General features: G+C 40.7%; 1 protein-coding gene across 3 annotated transcripts in view; it reads right to left on the bottom strand.

Moving 5' to 3' along the window:
* Nucleotides 1–1,324: 1,324 nt before the first annotated feature.
* KAT2B (lysine acetyltransferase 2B) overlaps nt 1,325–26,747 on the bottom strand; it is a 128,599-nt gene continuing 103,176 nt past the window's right edge. For 2 of the 3 annotated variants that reach the window (XM_056519960.1, XM_056519962.1), the window contains exons 15-18: nt 22,191–22,227; nt 21,234–21,297; nt 15,858–15,942; nt 1,325–2,918 (exon numbers count right to left, since the gene is read on the bottom strand). In XM_056519960.1, coding sequence (XP_056375935.1) covers nt 2,725–2,918; nt 15,858–15,942; nt 21,234–21,297; nt 22,191–22,227 — 380 coding nt within the window. In that variant the 3' untranslated portion in view covers nt 1,325–2,724. The remainder of the gene's footprint in view (nt 2,919–15,857; nt 15,943–21,233; nt 21,298–22,190; nt 22,228–26,747) is intronic. The other variant, XM_056519961.1, reaches the window with a different exon arrangement.

Raw genomic sequence — 26,747 nt, 5'->3', positions numbered from 1 at the left:
TTTTTTTCTTCATGAATCTGTTCCAACTAAGGAGCGACACGAAGGACATCATGACACAGGTGTGAGCCCAGCCTTACAGGAGTCATATACAGCAGCCTATTGTTACGCAGCCTGTCACAAAGCATAGACAGGCATTGCACTGATAAAATAATGGCCGCTGTAAACACTGCTTGTATCCTGAAGAGAGCAAATTCTGTTCTTAATAATTATCCAATAATTGCCACTTGAAAAGGAAGCAATTCTGGTAGCAATATTAAAAATTTAAATATTCATAGAAGATAGTTGCTAAAAATACAATTGCCTAATATTGTCTTTTAATGTGGAGATCCACTTTACACCTTTTTTTTCTTTGCTGTAGTTATACCAGATTATTTTTTTAAACTTATGGCCGGCATAAGCAAATCTATAATCTACAGTCAGCCTTCCTGTTATAGTAGTGGTTTACATGATAAATCTCATTATACAAAACAATTCTAAATATACAAAACGTCTCATATCAACATTATATACTCTAAAAGCCCTAAGGGTTATAAAGCACCTTTTCTAATAAAAATCTTTACAAAATCATAAACAACATAAAAATGCTCGCTAAAAGCCAATAATATTATTAGAGTTAAAAGAATTTAACTTAAGTGCAAATTTCATAAGAGTGATGCGCACAACAGTAGGCAAGCCAATAATATCAGGCACGTTAAGTGTCCCGCTGGGCATATTCTCCTGACCAATCTGACATCAGGCATGAAAAGGTGCAGATGCAAAGGGGCAGGGCAGTTGCCAAGACACCGAACAACATCCAACAAGTATCCTTTAACCCCTTAAGGACAAAGCCCATTTTGGCCTTAAAGGGGTACTCCGGTGAAAACCTTTTTTCTTTTAAATCAACTGGTGGCAGAAAGTTAAACATATTTGTAAATTACTTCTATTAAAAAAATCTTAATCCTTCCAGTACTTATTAGCTGCTGAATGCTACAGAGGAAATTCCTTTCTTTTTGGAACACTGATGACATCACAAGCACAGTGCTCTCTGCTGACATCTCTGTCCATTTTAGCAACCATGCATAGCAGGTGTATGCTAAGGGCAGCATGGTGGCTCAGTGGTTGGCACTGCTGCCTTGCAGTGCTGGGGACTTGGGTTCAAATCCCACTAAGGACAACAATAAATAGAGCATTATTATTATAATAACGTCAGCAGAGAGAACTGTGCTCGTGATGTCATCAAAGAGCATTCCAAAAAGAAAAGAATTTCCTCTGTAGTATTCAGCAGCTAATAAGTACAGGAAGGATTAAGATTTTTTAATAGAAGTCATTTACAAATATTTTTAACTTTCTGCCACCAGTTGATTTAAAAGAAAAAAGGTTTTCACCGGAGCACCCCTTTAAGGACAGCCAATTTTATTATTGCGTTTTCGTTTTTTCCTCCTCGCCTTCTAAAAATCATAACTCTTTTATATTTCCATCTGCAGACCAATGTTAGGGCTTGTTTTTTTCATTCCCAATTGTACTTTGTAAGGACATCACTCTACCATAAAATGTACAACAAACCCAAAAATGATTATTTGCATAAGGAAATTGAAAAGAAAACTGAAATTTAGCAAATTTTGGAAGGTTTTGTCTTTGGTCTGTACACTTTATGGTAAAAATGACATGTTTTATTATTCTGTGGGTAAATACAAATAAAATGATATGATTATATCCTTTTCCTATTATTGTACTGCTTTTAAAAAAAACTTAAATTTGCCCTATTTTAACCACCTATAAGTTTCTCATTTTTCCGTATACGGGTCTGTATGAGGGCTAATTTTTTGAGTCGTAATCTTTAGGTTTATTATTTTTTTTTGTACCACTTTTGCATAGATCTGAGTATTTGATCGCATTTTATATATATTTTTTGGAATGTGATGTGACCAAAACACAGCAATTTAGGACTTTTTTTTAGTTTTTATGTTCACGACATTCAACGTACGGTATCATTATTATATATTGATAGTTCGGATATTTGTGCATGAGGCAATACAAAATATGTTTCTTCATTTCTTTTTTACGCTTTTTGGGGGTAAAGTGGGAAAAGGGGCAATTTACATTTTTATTGGGGGAGGGGCTTTAAAAAAAAAAGTTAACTTTTTTTTTTTTTTACACTTTTTATGTCCCCATAGGGAACTTTTTAAAGTAATCATTAGATTGCATATACTGAACAGTGCTATGCATAGGCATAGCACTGATCAGTATTAGCAGCGATCTGCTTCTCTGTTCTGCTTGATGTCAGACCTGAGAAGAAGATGATGGCACAGCCCCGGGGTCAGATCAGCCAAGATGGCGGACGGAGGTCCTCTCACCTGCCTCCATCCGCCAACTTGGATGATCTCATCCCGGGCCATGCCGTGGGCGATCAGATCAGCCATTTAAAGTGCGGCATTGCTGATGTCCGCCATTACCGGCGGGTCGCTGGCTGCTGATAGCCTGCTATTCATTTATGCGAGCACCAGTTTGGTGCTCGCGTCATGTACAGGATGTAAATGAACGTCCTGGTGCATTAAATACCAGCGCACCAGGATATACATTTATGTCCTATGTCCTTAAGGGGTTAAGGATTAATTAGAAAAGGAAACCGTGCATGACATCTACTGAGCAACACACTATTGCAACTGCCTTTTTCCATGGTTGATGTCGGATCGGGCAGAAGAGTATGCCTGGTGGGACATTTTAATATAAAATCGTAGTCACTATTCATTTCTCAATCAGCCCCGCTTCTTTAATTTTAGTATAGAAGAATTTCTCCAGGATGTTTGCACATTTAAAATATTCACTCTCTGGTGGATTGTACTCCCTGCAGTTTGTGAAGATTCTCTGTAGATCTGCCATGAAAAGCTTCTTTGTTACATAATATCGGTTCTTCACACGTTCACTCATGGTTTTAAGATCTGGTATTTAAAAAAAATAAATAAAAAAAAATAAATGGAAATTAGTTTACCATACATCCATATGACAACATCACGGTGCAAAAAACGAGCCCTCATACAGCCTTGTATAGCCTTGTAAGTTCAAGGTCTGAATAGGACAATTTTAAGCATCTGAGTGACAATTTGAAATTCAGGGTCGGGAAAAGGGTTAAAAATTAAGCTACATGCACATGATGTTTTTGTAATGTATTTTGGTTGGTAATATGTCCTATAAATATAATATAAACCCACATAAGGGTCTGTATGACTGGCATTCGATTCTAATAAATCCAATGGGGTAATAGCTCTCGTGCGCACAGATATTCATTTTATGGCTGTAATTCCTAAGTGTCGCTGCCTTTTTTGTCCATTTACATGCCAAAATATGGCTTTATGGGCAAAAAAGTATTTAGTCAGCCACCAGTTGTTCAAGTTCTCCCACTTAAAAAGGTGAGAGAGGCCTGTAATTTTCATCATAGGTATACCTCAACTATGAGAGACATAATGAAAAAAAAAAATCCACAAAATCACATTGTCTGATTTTTAACCCCTTAAAGGGGTACTCCGCTGCCCTGCTCCCCAGCGTCTGGAAGTTTATTGTTCCAAACACTGTGTGAGGGCTTCCGTATTCAGGGCCGCCTCTCATGACGTCACGCCCGCCCCCTCATGACGTCTGCCCCGTTCCCATAGACTTTTGTTGAGGGGGCGGGCCTGAACACGGAAGCCCACACACAGCGTTCGGAACAATAAACTTCCAGATGCTGGGGAACGGAGCTCCAGAAGCAGGGCAGCGGAGTACCCCTTTAAGGTCCCGGGGTTTTTCTGTTTTTGCATTTTTGTTTTTTTCTCCTTACCTTTTAAAAATCATAACTCTTTCAATTTTTCACCTAAAAATCCATATGATGGCTTATTTTTTGCGCCACCAATTCTACTTTGTAAGGATGTCAGTCATTTTACCCAAAAATCTACAGCGAAACAGAAAAAAAATCATTGTGAGACAAAATTGAAAAAATATTATTTTGTAACTTTTGGGGGCTTCCGTTTCTACACAGTAAATTTTTCGGTAAAAATGAAAATGAAAAGGTCCATGCGATTAACCTGTTCAGGACATAGGGCGTACGTCCATACGCCCTGCATCCCGAGTCCTTAACCCCTTAAGGACACATGACGTACTGGAACGTCATGTGTCCACTCCCGATCTATAACGCGGGGCCACGGCGTGGCCCCGCGTCATAGCGGTTCGGGCCCGGCCTCTAACAACGGCCGGGACCCGTGGCTAATAGCGCGCGGCATTGATCGCTGTGCCGCGCGCTATTAACCCTTTAGACGCGGCGTTCAAAGTTGAACGCCGCGTCTAAAGTGAAACCGAAAGCATGCCGGCTAGCTCAGTGGGCTGTTCGGGATAGCCGCGGTGAAATCGCGGCATCCCGAACAGCTGACAGGACAGCGGGAGGGCCCCTACCTGCCTCCTCGCTGTCCGATCGCCGAATGACTGCTCAGTGCCTGAGATCCAGGCATGAGCAGTCATGCGGCAGAATCATCGATCACTGGTTTCTTATGAGAAACCAGTGATCAATGTAAAAGATCAGTGTGTGCAGTGTTATAGGTCCCTATGGGACCTATAACACTGCAAAAAAAAAGTGCAAAAAAAAAGTGAATAAACATCATTTAACCCCTTCCCTATTAAAAGTTTGAATCACCCCCCTTTTCCCATAAAAGAAAAAACACAGTGTAAATAAAAATAAAAATAAACATAAATGGTATCGCCGCGTGCGGAAATGTCCGAATTATAAAAATATATCGTTAATTAAACCGCACGGTCAATGGCGTGCGCGCAAAAAAATTCCAAAGTCCAAAATAGTGCATTTTTGGTCACTTTCTATATCATGAAAAAATGAATAAAAAGCGATCAATAAGTCCTATCAATGCAAAAATGATACCGTTAAAAACTTCAGATCACGGCGCAAAAAATGAGCCCTCATACCGCCCCATACACGGAAAAATAAAAAAGTTATAGGGGTCAGAAGATGACAATTTTAAACGTATAAATTTTTCTGCATGAAGTTATGATTTTTTCCAGAAGTGCGACAAATTCAAACCTGTATAAGTAGGGTATCATTTTAATCATATGGACCTACAGAATAAAGGTAAGGTGTCATTTTTACCGAAAAATGTACTACGTAGAAACGGAAGCCCCCAAAAGTTACAAAATGGCGTTTTTTTTTTTCAATTTTGTCTCACAATGATTTTTTTTCCCGTTTCACCGTAGATTTTTGGGCACAATGACTGACGTCATTACAAAGTAGAATTGGTGGTGCAAAAAATAAGCCATCATATGGATTTTTAGGTGCAAAATTGAAAGAGTTATGATTTTTTAAAGGCAAGGAGCAAAAAACGAAAATGCAAAAACGGAAAAACCCCCGGTCCTTAAGGGGTTAAGGATGTAGGGCATATGGATACGCCGGTGGGAGTTCCGGTCCCCAACGCTAGCCGGTTGGGGACCGGACCGGGATACCTGCTGAAATCATTCAGCAGGCATCCCGGCACATTGCCAAGGAGGATCCTGAGACCCCACCCCCCCATGTCGGCGATTGGATAAAATCGCATGTCAATTCAGACATGCGATTTTCTCCTACTCCGGGCTGATCGGGTTTCTGGTGACCCGATCACCTGGAAAATAGGGATGATCGGAGCTGTCAGTGACAGCCCCGATCATCCTGAGGGATAGGAGCGAGGTTGCAGCGCTGCGATCTCCTCCTATCCCCTGCCATTACTCAGAAATGAGTTCTGACCAATGGCAGTGCACGACAGGGGGTTGCCATGGAAACCCCCCATTCTGCCCACCCCTGGATGTTGGGCAGAACGGGGGGAGAAGATGGCGGCTGGTACCTGGAAAGAAGATGCCGTGGGGACCGCCGATCATCGGTGGAAACAGCGGAGATCAGCGGCGCAGGTAGGGAAGCGACGGTGGGGGGGGGGAGGAAGGTGGCAGTAAAGCGATCTTTACTGCTGCCCTTCTAGTGGCTGCCAAACTGCAACTCCCAGCATGCCCAGACAGCCTTTGGCTTGCTGGGAGTTGTAGTTTTGCAACATCTGGAGGGTCACAGTTTGAAGACCACTATTACAGTGGTGCCCAAACGGTAGCCCTCCAGATGTTGCCAAACTACAACCCTCAGCATGCCTAGACTGCCCAGGCATGCTGGGAGTTGTAGTTCTGTAACATCTGTCCCTTCAGATTTTGCAATTTTCATGAAAATTTTTAAAATTGCTGCTATACTTTGAAGCCCTCAAATTTTTTTAAAAAGTTAAAATATGTCCATTTTATGATGCCAACATAAAGTTAGAAAAATGCTACATTTTCTAAATTTTCATGAAATTTTGGGATTTTTCACCAAGAAAGGATGCAAGTAACAATGAAAATTTACCACTAACATAAAGTAGAATATGTCACGAAAAAACAATCTCAGAATCAGAATAATCGGTAAAAGCATCCCAGAGTTATTAATGCTTAAAGTGACAGTGGTCAGAATTGCGAAAAAGGGCTGCGTCCTTAAGGTGAAACTGAGCTGCGTCCTTAAGGGGTTAAAATGATACCCTACTTATATAGGTTTGATTTTGTCGTACTTCTGGAAAAAATCATAACTACATGCAGGAAAATTTATACGTTTAAAACTGTCATCTTCTGACCCCTATAACTTTTTTATTTTTCCGCGTATTAGGGCTCATTTTTTGCGCCGTGATCTGAAGTTTTTAGCGGTACCATTTTTGTATTGATAGGACTTATTGATTTATTCATTTTTTCATGATAGAAAAAGTGACCAAAAATACACTATTTTGGACTTTGGAATTTTTTGGCGCGTACGCCATTGACCATGAGGTTTAATAAACTATATATTTTTATAATTCGGACATTCCCGCATGCGGCGATACCACATATATTTATTTTTATTTACACTGTTTTGTTTTTTTTTTAAATGGGAAAAGGGGGGAGATTCAAACTTTTATTAGGGAAGGGGTTAAATGATTTTTATTCACTTTTTTTTTTTTGCAATGTCATAGCTCCCATAGGGGGCTATAACACTGCACACACTGATCTTTTACATTGATCAATGGTTTCTCATAGGAAACCATTGATCAATGATTCTGCCGCTTGACTGCTCATGCCTGGATCCCAGGCACTGAGCAGTCATTCGGCAATCGAACACTAGGAGGCAAGGTAAGGGACCCTCCTACTGTCTCACAGCTCTTCGGGATGTCAGTGGCAAAATCGCGGCATCCAGAACAGCCCCCTGAGCTAACCGTCAATGATTTACTTTCACTTTAAATGCAGCGTTCAACTTTGAACGCCGCGTCTAAAGGTTTAATAGCTTGCGGCACCACCATGGGTCCTGGTTGTTAGAGGCCGTGGCCCCGCGTTATAGAACGGGAGCAGACTCATGACGTACCGGTACGTCATGGGTCCTTAAGGGGTTAAAGAATTTATTTGCAAATTATGGTGGAAAATAAGTATTTGGTCAATAAAAAAAAGTTCATCTCAGTACTATGTTATATACCCTTTATTGGCAATGACAGGCCAACGTTTTCTGTCTTCACAAAAGTCTTCACAAGGTTTTCACACACTGTTGCTGGTATTTTGGCCCATTCCTCCATGCAGATCTCCTCTACAGCAGTGATGTTTTGGGGGCTGTCGCTGGGCAACACAGACTTTCAACTCCCTCCTAGGTTTTCTATGGGGTTGAGATCTGGAGACTGGCTAGGCCACTCAAGGACCTTGAAATGCTTCTTACAAAGCCACTCCTTCTTTGCCTGGGCAGTGTGTTTGGGATCATTGTCATGCTGAAAAACCCAGCCACGTTTCATCTTCATTGTCCCTGCTGATGGAAGGAGGTTTTCACTTAAAATCTCACGATACATGGCCCCATTCATTCTTTCCTTTACATGGATCAGTCGTCTTGGTCCCTTAGCAGAAAAACAGCCCCAAAGCACGATGTTTCCACTCCCATGCTTCACAGTAGGTATGGTGTTCTTTGGATACAACTCAGCATTAATTCTCCTCCAAACACGACGAGTTGAGTTTTTACCAAAAAGTTCTACTTTAGTTTCATCTGACCTTATGACATCCTCACAATACTCTTCTTGATCATCCAAATGCTCTCCAGCAAACTTCAGACGGGCCCTGACATGTACTGGCTTAAGCAGGGGGACACGTCTGGCAGTGCATGATTTGAGCCCCTGGTGGTGTAGTATGTTACTGATGGTAGCCTTTGTTACTTTGGTCCCAGCTCTCTGCAGGTCATTCACTAGGTCCCCCCGTGTGGTTCTGGGATTTTTGATCACCGTTCTTGTGATCATTTTGACACCACAGGGTGACATCTTGCGTGAAGCCCCAGATCGAGGGAGATTATCAGTGGTCTTGTGTGTCTTCCATTTTCTAATAATTGCTCCCACAGTTGATTTTTTCACACAAAGCTGCTTGCATATTGCAGATTTAGTCTTCCCAGCCTGGTGCAGATCTACAATTTTCTTTCTTGTGTCCTTTGGCAGCTCTTTGGTCTTGGCCATAGTGGAGTTTGGAATGTGACTTTGCTGTTGTGGACAGGTGTCTTTTATACTGATAACAAGTTCAAACAGGTGCCATTAATACAGGTAACAAGTGGAGGACAGAGGAGACTTTTAAAGAAGAAGCTACAGGTCTGTAAGAGCCAGAAATCTTGCTTGTTTGTAGGTGACCAAATTCTTATTTTCCACCATAATTTGCAAATAAATTCTTTAAAAATCAGACAATGGGACTTTGAGGATTTTTTTTCTCATTATGTCTCTCATAGTTGAAGTATACCTATGATGAAAATTACAGGCCTCTCATCTTTTTAAGTGGGAGAACTTGAACAATTGGTGGCTGACTAAATACTTTTTTGCCCCACTGTACTTTGGGACACAAAAAAACCTTATTTGAAAACATTTTTTACATTATACATTTTGCTATTGCCCATAAAACATTTCTATGTCAGAAATATTTACATAAACTGCCTGAAAACCTCCTTAAAGGGATAGTCCAGTGGTGAAAAACTTATCCCCTATCCTAAGGATAGGGGATAAGTTTCAGATCGTGGGGGGTCCGACCTTTGGGTCTCCCCACGATCTCTCTGTACGGGGGCAAGGCTCGCTGGCCAGATAGCATGTGTTGACCACCGCACAAAGCGGTGGCCGACACACCCCCTCAATGCAACTATATGGCAGAGTTGGAGATTGCCGAATGCAGCACTCCGGCTATGCCATAGAGTTGTATTGAGGGGGCGTGTCAGCCGCTGCTTCGTGTGGTGGTCAACGCGCCCCCTTCTCGCGGGCTGTCGGGGCTCCGTACAGGAGATCACGGGGGGCCCCAGCGGTCGGACACCCCGTGATCTGAAACTTATCCCCTATCTTTAGGATAGGGGATACGTTTTTCACCACTGGATATCTCCTTTAAAGCAGAAAAAAAATCTGAAAAAAAAATTCCTATATTTATTGGCTTGACTGATGTTTTTTGAGGCTTAAATGAGAACACAACCTATGAGAAACTACAGGTAGTAGCTAACAATGCTAAGGACATGGGGTGCAATATACAATGCCTCTATTAACCTGTTGACAGGTGCTATTATTATGAAGAAATTAATCTGTGGTACAAGATATTTTTCAATTAATTCTCAAGAAAAAAAGGCAGCGCTATTAACTTTACAGCAATTTATAGAAGACAAAGGGATTACATGGATTATCCATCTTTAAAGTACAAGCTATGAATCCCTTGATTCATGAAACCATCTATGCCCTGGATTTTACATATGACCAGAATATCAAACATGGCCCTAGCAGCAGTAAAGACCATATACATATACAGTGGGGATCAAAAGTTTGGGCACCCCAGGTAAAAATTTGTATTAATGTGCATAAAGAGGCCAAGGAAAGATTGAACAATCTCCAAAAGGCCTCTAATTACAGATTAGACATTCTTATATGTCAACAAAAGTTATATTTTATTTCCATCATTTACACTTTCAAAATAACAGAAAACAAAAAAATGGCATCTGCAAAAGTTTGGGCACCCTGCAGAGTTAATATCTTGTACTGCCCCCTTTGGCAAGTATCACAGCTTGTAAACGCTTTTTGTAGCCAGCCAAGTGTCTTTCAATTCTTGTTTGAGGTATCTTTGCCCATTCTTCCTTACAGAAGTCTTCCAATTCTTTGAGATTTCTGGGCTGTCTGTAACGCACTGTTCTTTTAAGGTCTATCCATAGATTTTCAATTATTTTGAGGTCATGAGATTGTGAAGGCCATGGCAAAACCTTCAGTTTACGCCTCTTGATGTTATCCCCTGTGGATTTCGAGTTGTGTTTAGGATCATTATCCATTTGTAGAAGCCATCCTCTCTTTAACTTCAGCTTTTTCACAGATGGCATCAAGTTAGCATCCAAAATTTGCTGAAATTTTATTGAATCCATTTTTCCTTCTACTGGTGAGATGTTCCCTGTGCCACTGGCTGCAGTACAACCCCAAAGCATGATTGATCCACCCCCATGCTTAACAGTTGGACAGAGGTTCTTTTCATTTAATTCTGTTCCCCTCCTTCTCCAAAAGTACCTTTGCTCATTCCGGACAAAAAATAAAATTTTAACCTCATCGGTCCACAGAACTTGTTTCCAAAATGCATCAGGCTTGTCTATATGTTCATTAGCAAAGTTCAAAAGCTGATTTTTGTGGTGAGGACGTAGAAGAGGTTTTCTTCTGATGACTCTTCCATGAAGACCATATTTGGTCTGCCAGATCTGTCTGCCAGATCTTTCTGGAGGGATTGTGCAGTCAAATGTGGGTTTTGAATTGTTTTTCTCAAAATCCTGTGAGCTGTTCTGTCTGATATTTTTCTTTGTCTTCCAGATCTTGCTTTAACTTCCACTGTTCCTGATGACTGCCATTTCTTAATTACATTCCAAACAGAGGATATTACAAAAACACACAAAGAGCACTCCATAGTGCAATGAAAAGATGGTAAGTTTCCGCAATGTAGTTATTGGAAGCGCTTACCTAGATGGCTGTACTGTCAGGCAGGCACAACACTGGTAAGAGTATGGATATATATTACGTCACGCCACGAGACCGTGGACTTCACAGGAGGGGGCGGAAGTAATCCAAATGTCAAAGGGCGAGACGGAAGTCAGTAAAGATTACAACATGTAGGTAAGTACATAAAAACAGACATATCATAAAAACATAAGAACATAAAAAACATAAAAACCACAGAGCAGCACAAATATATATATACCAATAGCTGTATACAAATTGTATAGATGTATAATTATATTACCTATACCGTATTTTCAATGGTTTCATTCAAACCGTCAGGATATAGACATTTTAGCCTATAAATCCAATATGATTCTTTGTTAATTAATCTACGGAACCGATCTCTCATATTTGTTGATATTATGTCAATAACAATTAATTTTAAAAGCTCTGGGTTATTTTCGTGGTACTGTGCAAAATGTCGCGAAACACTGTGCAAATGAAAGCCCCTTCGGATATTGAATCGATGAATATTAATGCGGGACCATACGCACATACTATAAACCACACAGGCATTCGAGTAAATACACAACGTATGTCGATTCGCAATTGCAGTTTTCCTTAATCAAAAATGATTTTTTTGTAATATTTGACTGAAAAGAACTGCAACTGTCCTGAATAATGTTGCAGCATAAACAACGCATTTTTTTTACATTTGTTATTGCATTTCTTATCCGATTTATCTAAAACCTCATTATTAACAGTTGTATCTTTTAATTTACTTGGGGCTAAAAAATTGCGTAAAGACATTGGTTTTTTAAAAGTGATTCGGGGATGTAAAGGCACTTAGTCTTTCAAAATAGGATCACATCTCACTATTGGCCAGTGTTTAGTTAAAATTTTTCAAATGGCATTAGATGCACAGTTAAAAGTGGTGAGAAAATTGTGCTTAATGTCATTTTTTGGGGAGTGATTTTAAGGGGAATTGTCAGTGACTTTATAGCGAACCTGAGTGAGTTCTTTTTGTTTTAAATCTTTTGTTTTACTATAAGCGTGTTTTGAAATTTCTTGGGGCTACCCCTACTCAACAAACCTTTTCCTTAAAATACACGATTGCATTTTGAAATCGGCATCGTCCGTACAATTCTTTCGAATTCTCAAATATTGCCCGTATGGCACATTACGAATTTCAGGTAATGGCAGACTAAGTCGGATGGAGGCTCTAAACTTTTGGACTCTTCCCCTGATGAAGCCCTTTCATTTGAGATACCAAAAGACACATCCTCACAAGTTTTGTGCACCCCTGACATATCGTCACAACATTTCCTTTCTAATGATTCTGTTTCTATGCCTACAGTTCATGTAGAGGTTAAACCTCTTTCACAATTTTACCCCACTCAGCACCGTGGAGGGTATCTTGAGACTTTTTACACCTTAATGGCTAATGATTTTCGGTCATTCTCGGTTGAATCACATTCCTTTGAGGACAATCTCACTCCCCTTGAACGCAGGGCGATCAGGTCATTACAATCTAATCTTGAGTTGATTATTCGCCCTGTGGACAAGGGGGGTGGTATTGTTTTATAGGATAAAACTGCGTATCTAAAGGAGGCAGACAATATTTTATCTGACAATAATTATTATGTATACCTTACACATGATCCCTCCCCTGAGCACTATTCACTTTACTGTGATCTCATTGATAGGGCTGATCATAAAAAAAAATTCTGAACAAGAAAGAAAAGATTACATCTCACCAACTGGCTACTTTTTATTATTTACCTAAAGTGCACAAGTGTACCACTAGTCCTCCCGGTCGCCCGATTATATCGTGGATCGGGTCGATTACTGGACACTTGTCACATTATATTGATTTATTTTTACAATCATTAGTGATAGATCTCCAGGCCTATCTTAAGGATTCCACTCAGTTTATTAGGGAACTGGATTCATTAAATCTTCCATCTAGTTACTCTTTCCTCACCCTAGATGTGTCGGCACTTTTTTCTAACATAGATGGCACTCTGGGTACATTTTTTTAAAACCTAATAAATATCTTAATATGGACCAGTGCAATTTTCTAATAGAAGGCATTCAATTTATTTTGGAGCACAATTGTTTTGATTTCAATACTCAAATTTTCAAACAGATAAAAGGCTGTACGATGGGGACTCGTTTCGCCCCTAGTTATGCAAATCTATTTATGGGGCGATTCGAGTCCCAGTACATCGCACAGCCTGACTCTCCATTTTATGATTATATTTTTTTCTATAGGCGTTATATAGATGATTTATTCATCCTTTGGACTGGTAAACCCCAACAAGCCCAGGAATTTGTTGATTTCATTAATAATAAAACGTATGGACTAACCTTTATCCCTCATTTTGCGGAGTCGTCCGTGCAGTTTCTTGATCTAGAGATTTTTAAAACTGATAGTGGCTTTTTAAAAACCAAAACTTTTTTTAAGACTGTTGATGTCAACAGTTTTTTAGACTTTCGGAGCTGCCATTACCCGAAATGGCTTCGTAATGTGCCATACGGGCAATATTTGAGAATTCGAAAGAATTGTAAGGACGATGCCGATTTCAAAATGCAATCGTGTATTTTAAGGAAAAGGTTTGTTGAGGAGGGGTAGCCCCAAGAAATTTTAAAACACGCTTATAGTAAAACAAAAGATTTAAAACAAAAAGAACTCATTCAGGTTCGCTATAAACTCACTGACAATTCCCCTAAAAATCACTCCCCAAAAAATGACATTAAGCACAATTTTCTCACCACTTTTAACTGTGCATCTAATGCCATTCGAAAAATTTTAACTAAACACTGGCCAATAGTGAGATGTGATCCTATTTTGAAAGACTAAGTGCCTTCACATCCCCGAATCACTTTTAAAAAAACCAATGTCTTTATGCAATTTTTTATCCCCAAGCAAATTAAAAGATACAACTGTTAATAATAAGGTTTTAAATAAATCGGATAAGAAATGCAATAATAAATGTAAAAAAACCGCGTTGTTTATGCTGCAACATTATTCAGGACAGTTGCAGTTCTTTTCAGTCAAATATTACTAAAGAATCATTTTTGATTAAGGAAAACTGCAATTGCGAATCGACATGCGTTGTGTATTTACTAGAATGCCCGTGTGGTTTACAGTATGTGGGCCGCACTGTTCAGACGGTGCAGTCCCGCATTAATACTCATCGATTCAATATCCGAAGGGGCTTTCATTTGCACAGTGTTTCGCGACATTTTGCACAGTACCACTAAAATAACCCAGAGCTTTTAAAATTAATTGTTATTGACATAATATGAACAAATATGAGAGATCGGTTCTGTAGATTAATTAACAAAGAATCATATTGGATTTATAGGCTAAAATGTCTATATCCTGACGGTTTGAATGAAACCATTGAAAATACGGTATAGGTAATATAATTATACATCTATACAATTTGTACACCGCTATTGGTATATATATTTGTGCTGCTCTGTTTTTTATGTTCTTATGTTTTTATGATGTCTGTTTTTATGTACTTACCTACGTGTTGTAATCTTTCCTGACTTCCGTCTCGCCCGTTGACATTTGGATTACTTCCGCCCCCTCCTGTGAAGTCCACGGTCTCGTGGCGTGACGTAAATCAATTACTTTATTGGTTTAACACTGTGATACGGTGGTCGTTCTATATATTGTTGTAATATTGTTCATTGTGTATATGAACCTGAGGAAGACGCCTGTTCTGGCGTTGAAACGCGTTGTTCTTAAATAAATTTACATTGACCGTACCTTATTGGGTCCTATACTGCCTCACTAGTGGTATTGCCTTTTCCTGATCTGCACCAGATGAGTCCCTGAGTGGGTTTGGAGGTTTTCGTGTAAACAGAGGATATTGACATCTGAAAACATTTTGCTATCTTCTTATAGCCTTCTCCAACTTTCTGAGCATCAACTATTTTCGGTTTGAGATTTCTAGACAACTGCTTAGAAGAACCCATGGTGCTGATTGTTGGGGCAAGGTCCGATGAGTCTTGGCATTTAAAACCTTTGAGGTTGACATCACCTGGTATTCCCAGATGATGATTGAGAACAATCCATGACACTGGCAGGTCTCAGCTTTGCAAAGGGGGCAGTGCATGCTATAAATTCTGCAGGGTGCCCAAACTTTTGCAGATGCCATTTTTTTTTTTCTGTTATTTTGAAAGTGTAAATGATGGAAATAAAATCTAACTTTTGTTGACACATTAATACAAATTTTTACCTGGGGTGCCCAAACTTTTTATCCCCACTGTACGTGAACAAAATGCCCAGGGTAACCATACTGGATGTCTTCTGTTTTATGACCAAATGTAGGCAGCATTGTCATATATCAACCCGGAAAAAGCTGTTGTGCACAAAACGTGCATCCAGTACACTGTATCCATTTATTATAACATTTACCGTATCTACTTTTTTTATGCTTTGACCAGCAATGTTCAATTATTTACTTGTGCATATACGGCACAGTAGTACTGAACGTTCAGGTATACTCTGGCTGAAGGAAGCGGGGAACCGCAGAACAGCTGTCGCTGTCTGTCGCTTAGTCAGTTCTGACTGAATGCAAATAAATAATAATAAATAAAAAATAATAGTTATCCAGGTGAGTGATATATATTGTGAAGCTTCTACTCAACTATGCATTTGCTAGGACTCACAGGTCTATTATATATATATATATATATATATATATATATATAAACATATTCTAAGAGTATGACAACCCTACACTGCATTAATAAAAAATTACAAAAAAATAACAGCGTTAGTAGATGGTAGTAATAGAAGAATACACATTGCAACGTTTCAACCCTAACTGGGTCTTTCATGTGAAAATGAAGGGTGAATGTCCTTACCCATGGGAAATCTTATAACTTCATAGTATCCTGGTGCTTCTGTTCTTTTCACTGGCTCCATGAAAGGCCATGCACTTTGGTGACTCTGAAAGAAAGTAATGAAATGTCAATATTAAATTGAAAATATAAACCTGAGAATATAAGCTGTTATGTAGAATTTACTGATATATTTTATTTTCCAAAATTAATTATGTAAATAAATTTTACATTTGATGGGCTCCATGTTTCCTTTGGCAGCCAATTGCAAGAGTTTGAAAGGTTTGTATACTAAATTTATTTGTAACATTTTATATATTGCCCATTACCCTCCTAAGGACATTGCTGGTGCAACAAAACATGGAAAGGGGACAAGTTGTTCAAGTTTTTAATACTGTCGGGAGCTTGCAGAAATCTCTAATGTATAGCCAGCTATTAACCTATTATAGTACTTTAGCTAGGGCAGACACCCATTGGTAAATGGTATACCAGCCATACTTGACCTAGAATTTTAACTGTGCTTATCACCGAATTTTGTGTTTTTAAGGTGTACCTGTCAATAACAAAAACTTTTTACATAATGTAGATAGTATCCAAAAATTAAATCCCAAAAATAGCTAAAAAGTATCACTTTATTAGAAACAACATTAAAACCCCATTCTTTAGATTCACAAAATCTGTAGAACAATATGTGTAACACTCGCCGAATGGAGAAATGATAGAGATTAAATAATCTCCTGAGGCACCCACCCACAAATCCTGGCGCGTTTCCCCGTATATCTGATATCTTATCATAGATAGCGCACGCTGCAGCTGAAAAAAATCTGGCCTGACCTGCAGTCTGGATCGGCAGCTGCAGCGTACGCTATCTACTTACAGGACGGAGGATCTAAATTATGGAATCACCGTAGCTAAGGGGTTTGTTATAAGACGTCTATATGGGCAGCTTTTTTGGATCAGGTGCGCTTGCAGGGACAGCTCTGTAGGTGGAATTTATAGATTCTGGGCCATCTATATCTCCCTGATTGGAGGAAGTAGGATGCGGTATTTATCTGACCTAAAAAACACATTTGGATATTGAGGGATGTTTCTCATAGCTAGATACTTGCTTTGGAGAATAAAATCATAATATGGACTGCTTGATTCCCCTATATATTTGAAGAACTATGTCAGTGTCTTCCATTTTCATGTCTTAAATATCCTAGACTAACCTACTAACCTTGGGAGGACTAAAAACTGTTCAACTGAAGGAAATACAAGCAATCTGCCCAGCACTTCAATGTGATCTATGTGGAATGCTAAGTGTTTATCTAAAATCTATCTTGTAACTAACCAAACCCTCTGCTGCCATGTATAATTTTCTTGATGTATATATCATTGTATGTCAATGTATTTTCCCTCGTACCTGTATTGTATTATTCTTTAATCCCCTGATGAACTGCTATATGATATCAGACATACAGGGAAACGCGTTGGGATTTGTGCCTGTGTGCAGCAGGAGAATTGTTATTTAATCTCTATCTCTTCTCCATTCGGAGAGTGTTACATATATATGGTTAAAAAATGTGTATATTTAGGAAGTGTGGGTGGGCAAGCTGGGCTTTGTGCACTTTAGGACAAGCAGGGCTCTGGGCACTGAGGACAAGCAGGGCTCTGTGCACTGGAGGACAAGCAGGGCTCTGGGCACTGAGGACACGCAGGCTTCTGTACACTGAGGAAAAGAAGGGCTCTGTGCACTGAGGACAAGAAGGGCTCTGTGCACTGAGGAAAAGCAGGGATCTGTGCACTGAGAACAAGCAGGGCTCTGTGCACTGTTGACAAGCAGGGCTCTGTACACGGAGGACAAGCAGGGCTATTGTCTGTGTGGGTGGAAAAGCAGGGCTCTGTGCACTGAGGGCAAGCAGGGCTCTGTGCACTGAGGACAAGCAGGGCTCTGTGCACTGAGGACAAGTAGGGCACTGTGGACAAGCAGGGCACTGGGCACTGTGGACAAGCAGGGCTCTGTACACGGAGGACAAGCAGGGCTATTGTCTGTGTGTCTCTGTGAGGAGACCAAATACAGGAAGTGTGGATGGGCAAGCAGGGCTCTGTACACGGAGGACGAGCAGGGCTATTGTCTGTGTGTCTCTGTGACGAGACCAAATACAGGAAGTGTGGGTGGGCAAGCAGGGCTCTGTGCACTGAGGGCAAGCAGGGCTCTGTGCATGGAGGATAAGCAGGGCTCTGTGCACGGAGGACAAGCAGGGCTCTGTACACTGAGGACAAGCAGGGCCCTGTACACTGAGGACAAGCAGGGCTCTGTACACTGAGGACAAGCAGGGCTCTGTACACTGAGGACAAGCAGGGCTCTGTACACTGAGGACAAGCAGGGCTCTGTACACTGAGGACAAGCGGGGCTCTGTACACTGAGGACAAGCGGGGCTCTGTACACTGAGGACAAGCAGGGCTCTGTACACTGAGGACAAGCGGAGCTCTGTACACTGAGGACAAACGGGGCTCTGTACACTGAGGACAAGCAGGGCTCTGTACACTGAGGACAAGTGGGGTTCTCTGTACTGAGGACAAGCAGGACCTGTGCACTGAGGCTCTATGACATGCTCCCGACTCACACATCAGGATTACTCACAAGCCAGGAGCCTGCACAGAGCCCTGCTTGTCCTGCCCTCAATTCCATTATAAAAACTGCACCCCTCAAAGTATTCAAAATGACATTCAGAAAGTGTGTTAACCCTTTAGGTGTTTCACAGGAATAGCAGCAAAGTGAAGGAGAACATTCAAAATCTTCATTTTTTAAACTCGCATGTTCTTGTAGACCCAGTTTTTTAAATTTTACAAGGGGTAAAAGGAGAAAAAGCCCTCCCCCCAAAATTTCTCTCGAGTAAGGAAATATCTCATATGTGTATGTAAAGTGTTCAGCGGGCGCAGTAGAGGGCTCAGAGGGGAAGGAGCGACAATGGGATTTTGCAGAGTGAATTTTTCTGAAATTTTTTTGGGGGGCATGTCACATTTAGGAAGCCCCTATGGTAAATAATCTTTTTTTTCTTCACAAAAATGCTGGTGTTCCCCCAAATTTGACATTTTTACAAGGGGTAATAGGAGAAAATGCCCCACAAAATGTGTAACCCCATCTCTTCTGAGTATGGAAATACCCCATGTGCGGATGTCAAGTGCACTGCGGGCGCACTACAAAGCTCAGAGGAGAAGAAGTCACATTTGGCTTTTGGAAAGCAAATTTAGCTAAAACTCTGTTTCACAACCAATGTGTCTCCAGCTGTTGCAAAACTGCAACACTCAGCATTTATTGACAGTCGAAGGGCATGCTGAGAGTTGTAGTTTTGCAACAGCTGGAGGCACACTGCTATAACTCCCAGCATGCCCTTTGGTAGTCTGTGTATGCTGGGAGTTGTAGTTATGCAACAGCTGGATGAACACTTTTTCATAGAAAAAAATGTGCTTCCAGCTGTTGCATAACTACAACCCCCAGCATGCACAGACTACCAAAGGGCATGCTGGGAGTTGTAGGTAGAACCCCAGCTGTTGTAAAAGTACAACTCCCAGCATGCCCTTTGGCTGAGAGTTGTTGCTAAGCAACAGCAGGAGGTGAACAGGCCTCACCTCCTACTGTATCCTGCCGCCGGGACTGCCACCGGGACCGCCGCCTCTACTGCTGCCAGGACCACTGCCGCCGCTTCTGAGGGGACCCCCGCATGCTGAAGTTGTAGTTTTTCAACATCTAGAGGGCTGTAGCTTGGAGATCACCACTTATTTAGGAGCACACAGCAGTACATGGTGCTGCAAAAGTCCCTTAGACCAGTGGTCTCAGATGTTGGCTGTCAGGGCAAGTGATTTTTTTTTCTTTTTTCAGCACCTTGTACTGCTGTGGGGTCTAAGTAAGTGATCTCCAAACTGCAGCCCTCCAAATATTGCAAAACTACAACTCCCAGCATGCCCTGACAGCTAACAGCTGTCTGGGCATGCTGGAAGTTGTGGTTTTTCAACATCTAGAGGGCCACAGTTTTTAGATCTGTGCATGGTGACAATCAGCTGCCCAAGACAGCTGATGTCACCTACACAGGATCACTAGGAGGGTTAACAAGGGGTGTTTAGGGGTCTTTGGAGTTGTTTTTTTATTGTACAGAGATACACAGCTCTGATCTCCTCACTCATCTCCCTGCACTGAGGAGATCGGAGCTGTGAAAGGCAGTTTTTTTTAAACTGCCTTTGCTGTGTTTTGTCAATCTGGATTGATTGACCAATCACAGCAGTCGGGGGGGGTGGGGCCAGCCACGGGGGTCCCACGGCTGATGTCTGTGACGATCTGCTGTCTATGGCAGCTGAAGTCACTTCTCTGTCACAGCGTGTTTACATGCTGTGACAGTTTAGCTTCAGGACGAGCCGGCTCTTCCTAATGCGGCAAGTACTCACTCATTAGGAAGAGCTGGCTCGTCCTGTGTCGGCAAGCAGTTAAAGGGGTACTCCGGTGGAAAACTTTTTTTTTTTTTTTTTTTGTAATCAACTGGTGCCAGAAAGTTAAACAGATTTGTTAATTACTTCTATTAAAAAATCTTAATCCTTTCAGTACTTATTAGCTGCTGAATACTACAGAGGAATTTATTTTCTTTTTGGAACACAGAGCTGTCTGCTGACATCACGAGCACAGTGCTCTCTGCTGATATCTCTGTCCATTTTAGGAACTGTCCAGAGCAACATGTGTGCTATGGGGATTTTCTCCTACTCTGGACAGTTCTTAAAATGGACAGATATGTCAGCAGAGAGCACTGTGGTCATGATGTCAGCAGAGAGCTCTGGGCTCCAAAAAGAAAATAATTTCCTATGTAGTATTCAGCAGCTAATAAGTACTGGAAGGATTACGATTTTTTAATAGAAGTAATTTACAAATCTCTTTAACTTTCTGGCACCAGTTTATTTTAAAATAAAAAAAAATTCCACCGGAGTACCCCTTTAAGGTGCACAGTTTTATTTATGACCCCCACCCCTGTAACCTTTCATCTTTGGTCAGTCTTACTCACTGTTAAGTCAATGACTATGGCAACATTTTACTCATATGTAATGTTGATAGAGGTCATAGTGAATGGTTTCTCCACCTATTAGATATATTTTGTTCCTCACACTTGTTTTGTATTTTTCTTTGGATAGCTAAATTCTGAACACTATGGTATAAAATTGTATAAAATTGCAGCCACACTGTCCAGTCATATGTAGTCATTGAGAAGCATTGTTGCAGATAAATATGTTCTAATTTTTACCCTTGAGTCACATGGATGATAAGTGCTACAAGCATGGGACGATAAGAAATATAACACCAATACTGGGAGGGATAAGACAGATAAGAGGCTGAATCATCCGAAGAACAGAGACCTGTAAATAGGACACACTTACCTTCACCTGCTGCAGAATATTCTTCAGTGTGTTGTACAGCTGTTCTGCATCTTTTGGCTCTTTACTTGAAATAAAATTATAGACAAAAATTGAAAGAAAAAAAAAAAACAAGAAAAACATGGCTGAAAAATGTTCATTCCTTAGATATTCAGAATGTTTGGTACTTTGTCAAGCTAGACCTAATGTCTGTTAAAGGGGTACTCCGGTGAAAAACCTTTTTTCTTTTAAATCAACTGGTGGCAGAAAGTTAAACATATTTGTAAATTACTTCTATTAAAAAATCTTAATCCTTCCAGTACTTATTAGCTGCTGAATGCTACAGAGGAAATTCCTTTCTTTTTGGAACACTGATGACATCCCGAGCACAGTGCTCTCTGCTGACATCTCTGTCCATTTTAGCAACCATGCATAGCAGATGCATAGCAGATGTATGCTAAGGGCAGCATGCTGGCTCAGTGGTTAGCACTGATGCCTTGCAGTGCTGGGGACTTGGGATCAAATCCCACTAAGGACAACAATAAATAAAGCGTTATTATTATTATTATTATAATAACGTCAGCAGAGAGAACTGTGCTTGGAGAGCATTCCAAAAAGAAAAGAATTTCCTCTGTAGTATTCAGCAGCTAATAAGTACAGGAAGGATTAAGATTTTTTAATAGAAGTAATTTACAAATATGTTTAACTTTCTGCCACCAGTTGATTTAAAAGAAAAAAGGTTTTCACCGGAGTACCCCTTTAAGTTGCTTTTTAAAACCATTATTTTATTATAATTTATTATGTGTAATTAATTACTACTTGACTACTTTTGAAAATGGCAATAAACAGGCAAAGCCAGAAAAGACATATGTTCCTCCCATATCTTTGGCAGTGCACATGAACAGATCTACACCCAAACTGTATAAAAAGAGATGCATTACATATAAAATGTACTAGGTGTAAAATGGAAATACAATTTACCTTCTGTCTTTTACGCTTGGCTTCCAGCCCGTCTCCCCTGTAAAACCATACAATAAAAATTACACCACACAACCACCTTTATAGGAAGACTCGCGTGTTTACTCTGTAATGTTTGTGAAAATTACAGCCACAATATGATCATAAGCACACAAATGGTAAAAAGCCCCATACAACACCATATCACTTTTGGGTCATTACAAATCCATTCTTCTTAAATTAGGACAGTCACTCCAGGACCACACACAATATCCCATACGCCTTAAAGGGGTACTCCGCTGCTCAGCGTTTTGAACAAACTGTTCTGAACGCTGGAGCCGGCAGCTCATGATGGCCCCGCCCAATAATGACGTCGCGCCCCACCCCCTCAATGCAAGTCTATGGGAGGGGGCGTGACGGCTGTCACGCCCCCTCCCATGGACTTGTATTGAGGGGGTGGGGCATGACATCATGAGGGGGCGGGGCTATGACGTCACGAGCTCCCGGCTCCAGCATTCAGAACAGTTTGTTCCAAACGCTGAGCAGCAGAGTACCCCTTTAAACGGTATATGAATATAACATGACTTAGCACTTAAAGGGAAATTTTATGCAACAAAAAATTACAACAATCCAGCTGTATCATACGAGGAGAGAAAACAGCAATAATTTCACTAGAAAACATCTCTGGCAGGTAGTTTTCTCTGAGAATGGAAGGAAAGTAAAGGGTAACAAAAGTACCCTAAGTGCTAACAACCAGGACAATTGGCCATGTTAAGGCTCATTCAAATGTTACTCATTCTCCCCATCTTCAGATATACTAGATTGGAAGTGAAAAGATGCACCTTTACACTGGTAATACAGATGCTGAGGCAACTAGACAATGCTCAGAAGTTTCATGCACAAGTCCTCTTAAAGGAAAACTGTCAGATATTTTCTCCCGCACTATCCACAGTACTGGTGGATAGTGCGGGAGACGCTGATTAATGAAAAAGAGCCCTACCTTGCCCGGATCCGCCCAGCCGTTCACCCGCAATTGTGGTTCTATTCTATGTGTATATCTTGCTGTAACTGGCACGGGCGGGGCTTCTGCAGCTTAACTGGCACTGACGTCAACAACACTTATGAATATTCATCCCCCCTCCCTCCAGTTAGGAGCGGCAAAGAGTGGGAAAGCTGGAGGGAGGGGGGATAATATTCATAAGCAGCACTGACTTCAGTGCAGAAGCCCCGCCCGTGCCAGTTACAGCAAGATATACACATGGAATAAAACTACAATTGCGGGCGAATGGCCAGGCGGATCCGGATAAGGTAGTGCTCGTTTTAATCAGCATCTCCCGCACTATCCATCAGTACCTGTGGATAGTGCGGGAGAAAATATCTGACAGTTTTCCTTTAAGAATAGAACCCCTTGTATAAAACTCACTGGGTGTTGTATGGTTATCTTACATGCTGTATTGCCAGTGTGTAGGTGCCATTTCCTATTTCCAATCTTCAGAGCAAGATTAGATTTAATACTTTAGTATAAATGCAGGTATAATAAAGAGTTGCTGTCATTTAAAAAAAAAAAAACCTCCTACCGATCAAGACTTTTGGCATGTCTCTGCGACATGTCTAATGTTTTTTGAAATAACAGACGCGTTAAAAGCTAATGTATTAAATGCTGCAGTCTTCTGAAGGATATTTCTTAGGATAAATGCAAACTAGGCCAATTTACTGTGGATTGTTTTTGCATGGATTTGCACCCAGAAAATCTGAAGTGGATTACAGAATCAGCCATGTGGATAATACATTTCATGGACACGATGCGTATATTTTAAGTTATCATTTAACATCCTTTATTTCTATTTCTATTATTACCTATGAGCACGATACTAATAGAATTACATGTCTGCTGTATTATGGTGGTATATTAATAACTGGCATCATAGTGCCCTGGAAACAGTCGTGCATTATAATTAAAGATATTTTCAAATGGGCACTGTCATTTGCAAAAAAAGTTTTATATAATGTAGATATTAACATCATATGTTCATTTGCAATATAAATTGTTTCAAAAATGTGTATATTTTTGGGTTAAAAAATGCTGTCTTATCCCCGCAACTATTGTCTGTGTTACTCAAATGGGACAAAATACAGGAAGATGGGCGGGACAAGCAGGGCTCTGTGCACTGAGGAGAAGCAGGGCTCTGTATACTGAGGACAAGCTGGGCCCTGTATACTGAGGACAGGCATGGCTCTGTGCAGTGAGGAAAAGCAGGGCTCTGTGCAATGAGGACAAGCAGGGCTCTGTACACTGAAGACAAGCAGAGCTCTGTACACTGAAGGCAAGCAGAGCTCTGTGCACTGAAGACAAGCAGAGCTATGTGCACTGAAGACAAGCAGGGCTCTGTGCACTGAAGACAAGCAGGGCTCTGTGCACTGAAGACAAGCAGGGCTCTGTACACTAAGAACATGCAGGGCTCTGTGCACTGAAGACAAGCAGGTTTCTGTACACTAAGGACAAGTAGGGCTCTGTACACTGAGGGCAAGCAGGGCTCTGTGCAGTGAGGACAAGCAGGGCTCTGTTCACTGAGGACAAGCAGGGCTCTGTACACTGAGGACAAGCAGGGCTCTGTACTCTGAGGACAAGCAGGGCTCTGTGCAGTGAGGCTCTGTGACACGCCGCAGCTGGCTATTAACCCTTTAGATCGCCGCTGTCATAGTTGACAGCGGCGTCTAATCAGCCCTGTAAATGCTCCCTGGTGGTCTAGTGGGGTGGATCGCCCCCCTCAGCAGCACGATCGCGGGGGGGGGGGGGGTCGATCCACTGTGGAGGTGGCCGGAGGGCTTACCTCTTCTTCCGTCCAGGTCCCGGCTCTCGCATTGATAAAGCCTGGCAGGGCCAGGCTTTATCAATCGAGTGCAGATCACAAAGATCAAGGTGATTCTATGGAAACACATTGATCTGTATGAGGAATCTAATGATTCCTCCTAAAAGTCCCCTAAGGAGACTAATAAAGTGTAAAAAAAAAGTTTAATAAAAGTAAAAAAAACACATATTAACCCCTTCCTTAATGAAAGTTTAAAACACCCCCCTTTTCCAAAATTCCATATAAAAACATTATAAAAATAAACATATGTGGTATTGCCACATGCGTAAATATCCGAACTATAAAAATATATCGCAAATTAAACCGCACGGTCAATGGTGTACACGCCAAAAAATTCCAAAGTCCAAAATAGGGTATTTTTGGTCACTTTTTATACCATAAAAAAACGAATAAAAAGCGATCAAAAAAGTCTGATCAAAACAAAAATGGTTCTGATTAAAAATCCCAGCGCAATGTATGAGCCCCAATGCAGAAAAATAAAAAGTTATAGGGGTCAGAAGAGGACAATTTTAAATGTATTAATTTTCGTGCATGTAGTTATGATTTTTTCCAAAAGTACGACAAAATCAAACCTATATAAGTAGGGTATCATTTTAATCATATGGACCTACAGAATAAAGATAAGGTGTCATTTTTACCTAAAAATGTACTGCGTAGAAACGGAAGCCTCCAAAAGTTCCAAAATTGTGTTTTTTCTTTGCCGTAGATTTTTGGGTAAAATGACTGATGTTGTTACAAAGTAAAATTGGTGGTGCAAAAAAAAAAAAAGCCATCATATGGATTTTTTGGTGCAAAATTGAAATTTTTTAAATGTAAGGAGGAAAAAACAAAAGTGCAAAAACAGAAGAACGCTTGGTCCTTAAGGGGTTAAGAGTGGAGGTGTCTCCTAGTAATTCTGAGTTTATGGCCCTTAATTTAGACCCTCTTTTAGGTAATACGCTTACATGCTTACAGGCGTGGGATTCCTTACCTTATCCCTAGCAGGTAGGCTTAATATTTTCAAAATGATCTTCCTCCCAAAATTCCTATATCTCTTTCATTTTATAACCTAGGTTTTGTTTTTTTGTCAAACTTAAAGGGGTATTCCAGGCCAAAACTTTTTTTATATATATCAACTGGCTCCGGAAAGTTAAACAGATTTGTAAATTACTTCGATTAAAAAATCTTAATCCTTGCAATAGTTATTAGCTTCAGAAGTTGAGTTGTTTTTTTTCTGTCTAACTGCTTTCTGATGACTCACGTCCCGGGAGCTGTGCAGTTCCTATGGGGATAATCTCCCATCATGCACAGCTCCCGGGACGTGACATCATCATTGAGCAGTTAGACAGAAAACTTCAGAAGCTAATAACTATTGAAAGGATTAAGATTTTTTAATAGAAGTAATTTACAAATCTGTTTAACTTTCCGGAGCCAGTTGATATATAAAAAAAAGTTTTTGCCTGGAATACCCCTTTAACAGGGCTCTGAGATACTTCTATTTGCAGAATAAATGTCCGAGATTGGGAAAGGCACTGCTCCAGGCGTCAAAGCAGAGGGGGGGGGGACGGGACTTGCTGCTCCTGATATGCATAACAATTTTCTAGCTTCACATCTGGTGTACGCAGCCTGGTGGATTGACCTGGACCTCTCTAATGCCTTCACAGCTCTGGCGGGGGCTCTCATGGGTTCCTATGAGACACAGACTAATACATTGTACAGGTATCTTCCCTCT

The sequence above is a fragment of the Hyla sarda genome, chromosome 5, assembly GCF_029499605.1.
Source record: "Hyla sarda isolate aHylSar1 chromosome 5, aHylSar1.hap1, whole genome shotgun sequence".
Taxonomy (NCBI): domain Eukaryota; kingdom Metazoa; phylum Chordata; class Amphibia; order Anura; family Hylidae; genus Hyla; species Hyla sarda.
The sequence above is the reverse complement of the archived record's forward strand: the minus strand, read 5'-3'. Positions and strand labels throughout refer to the sequence as shown.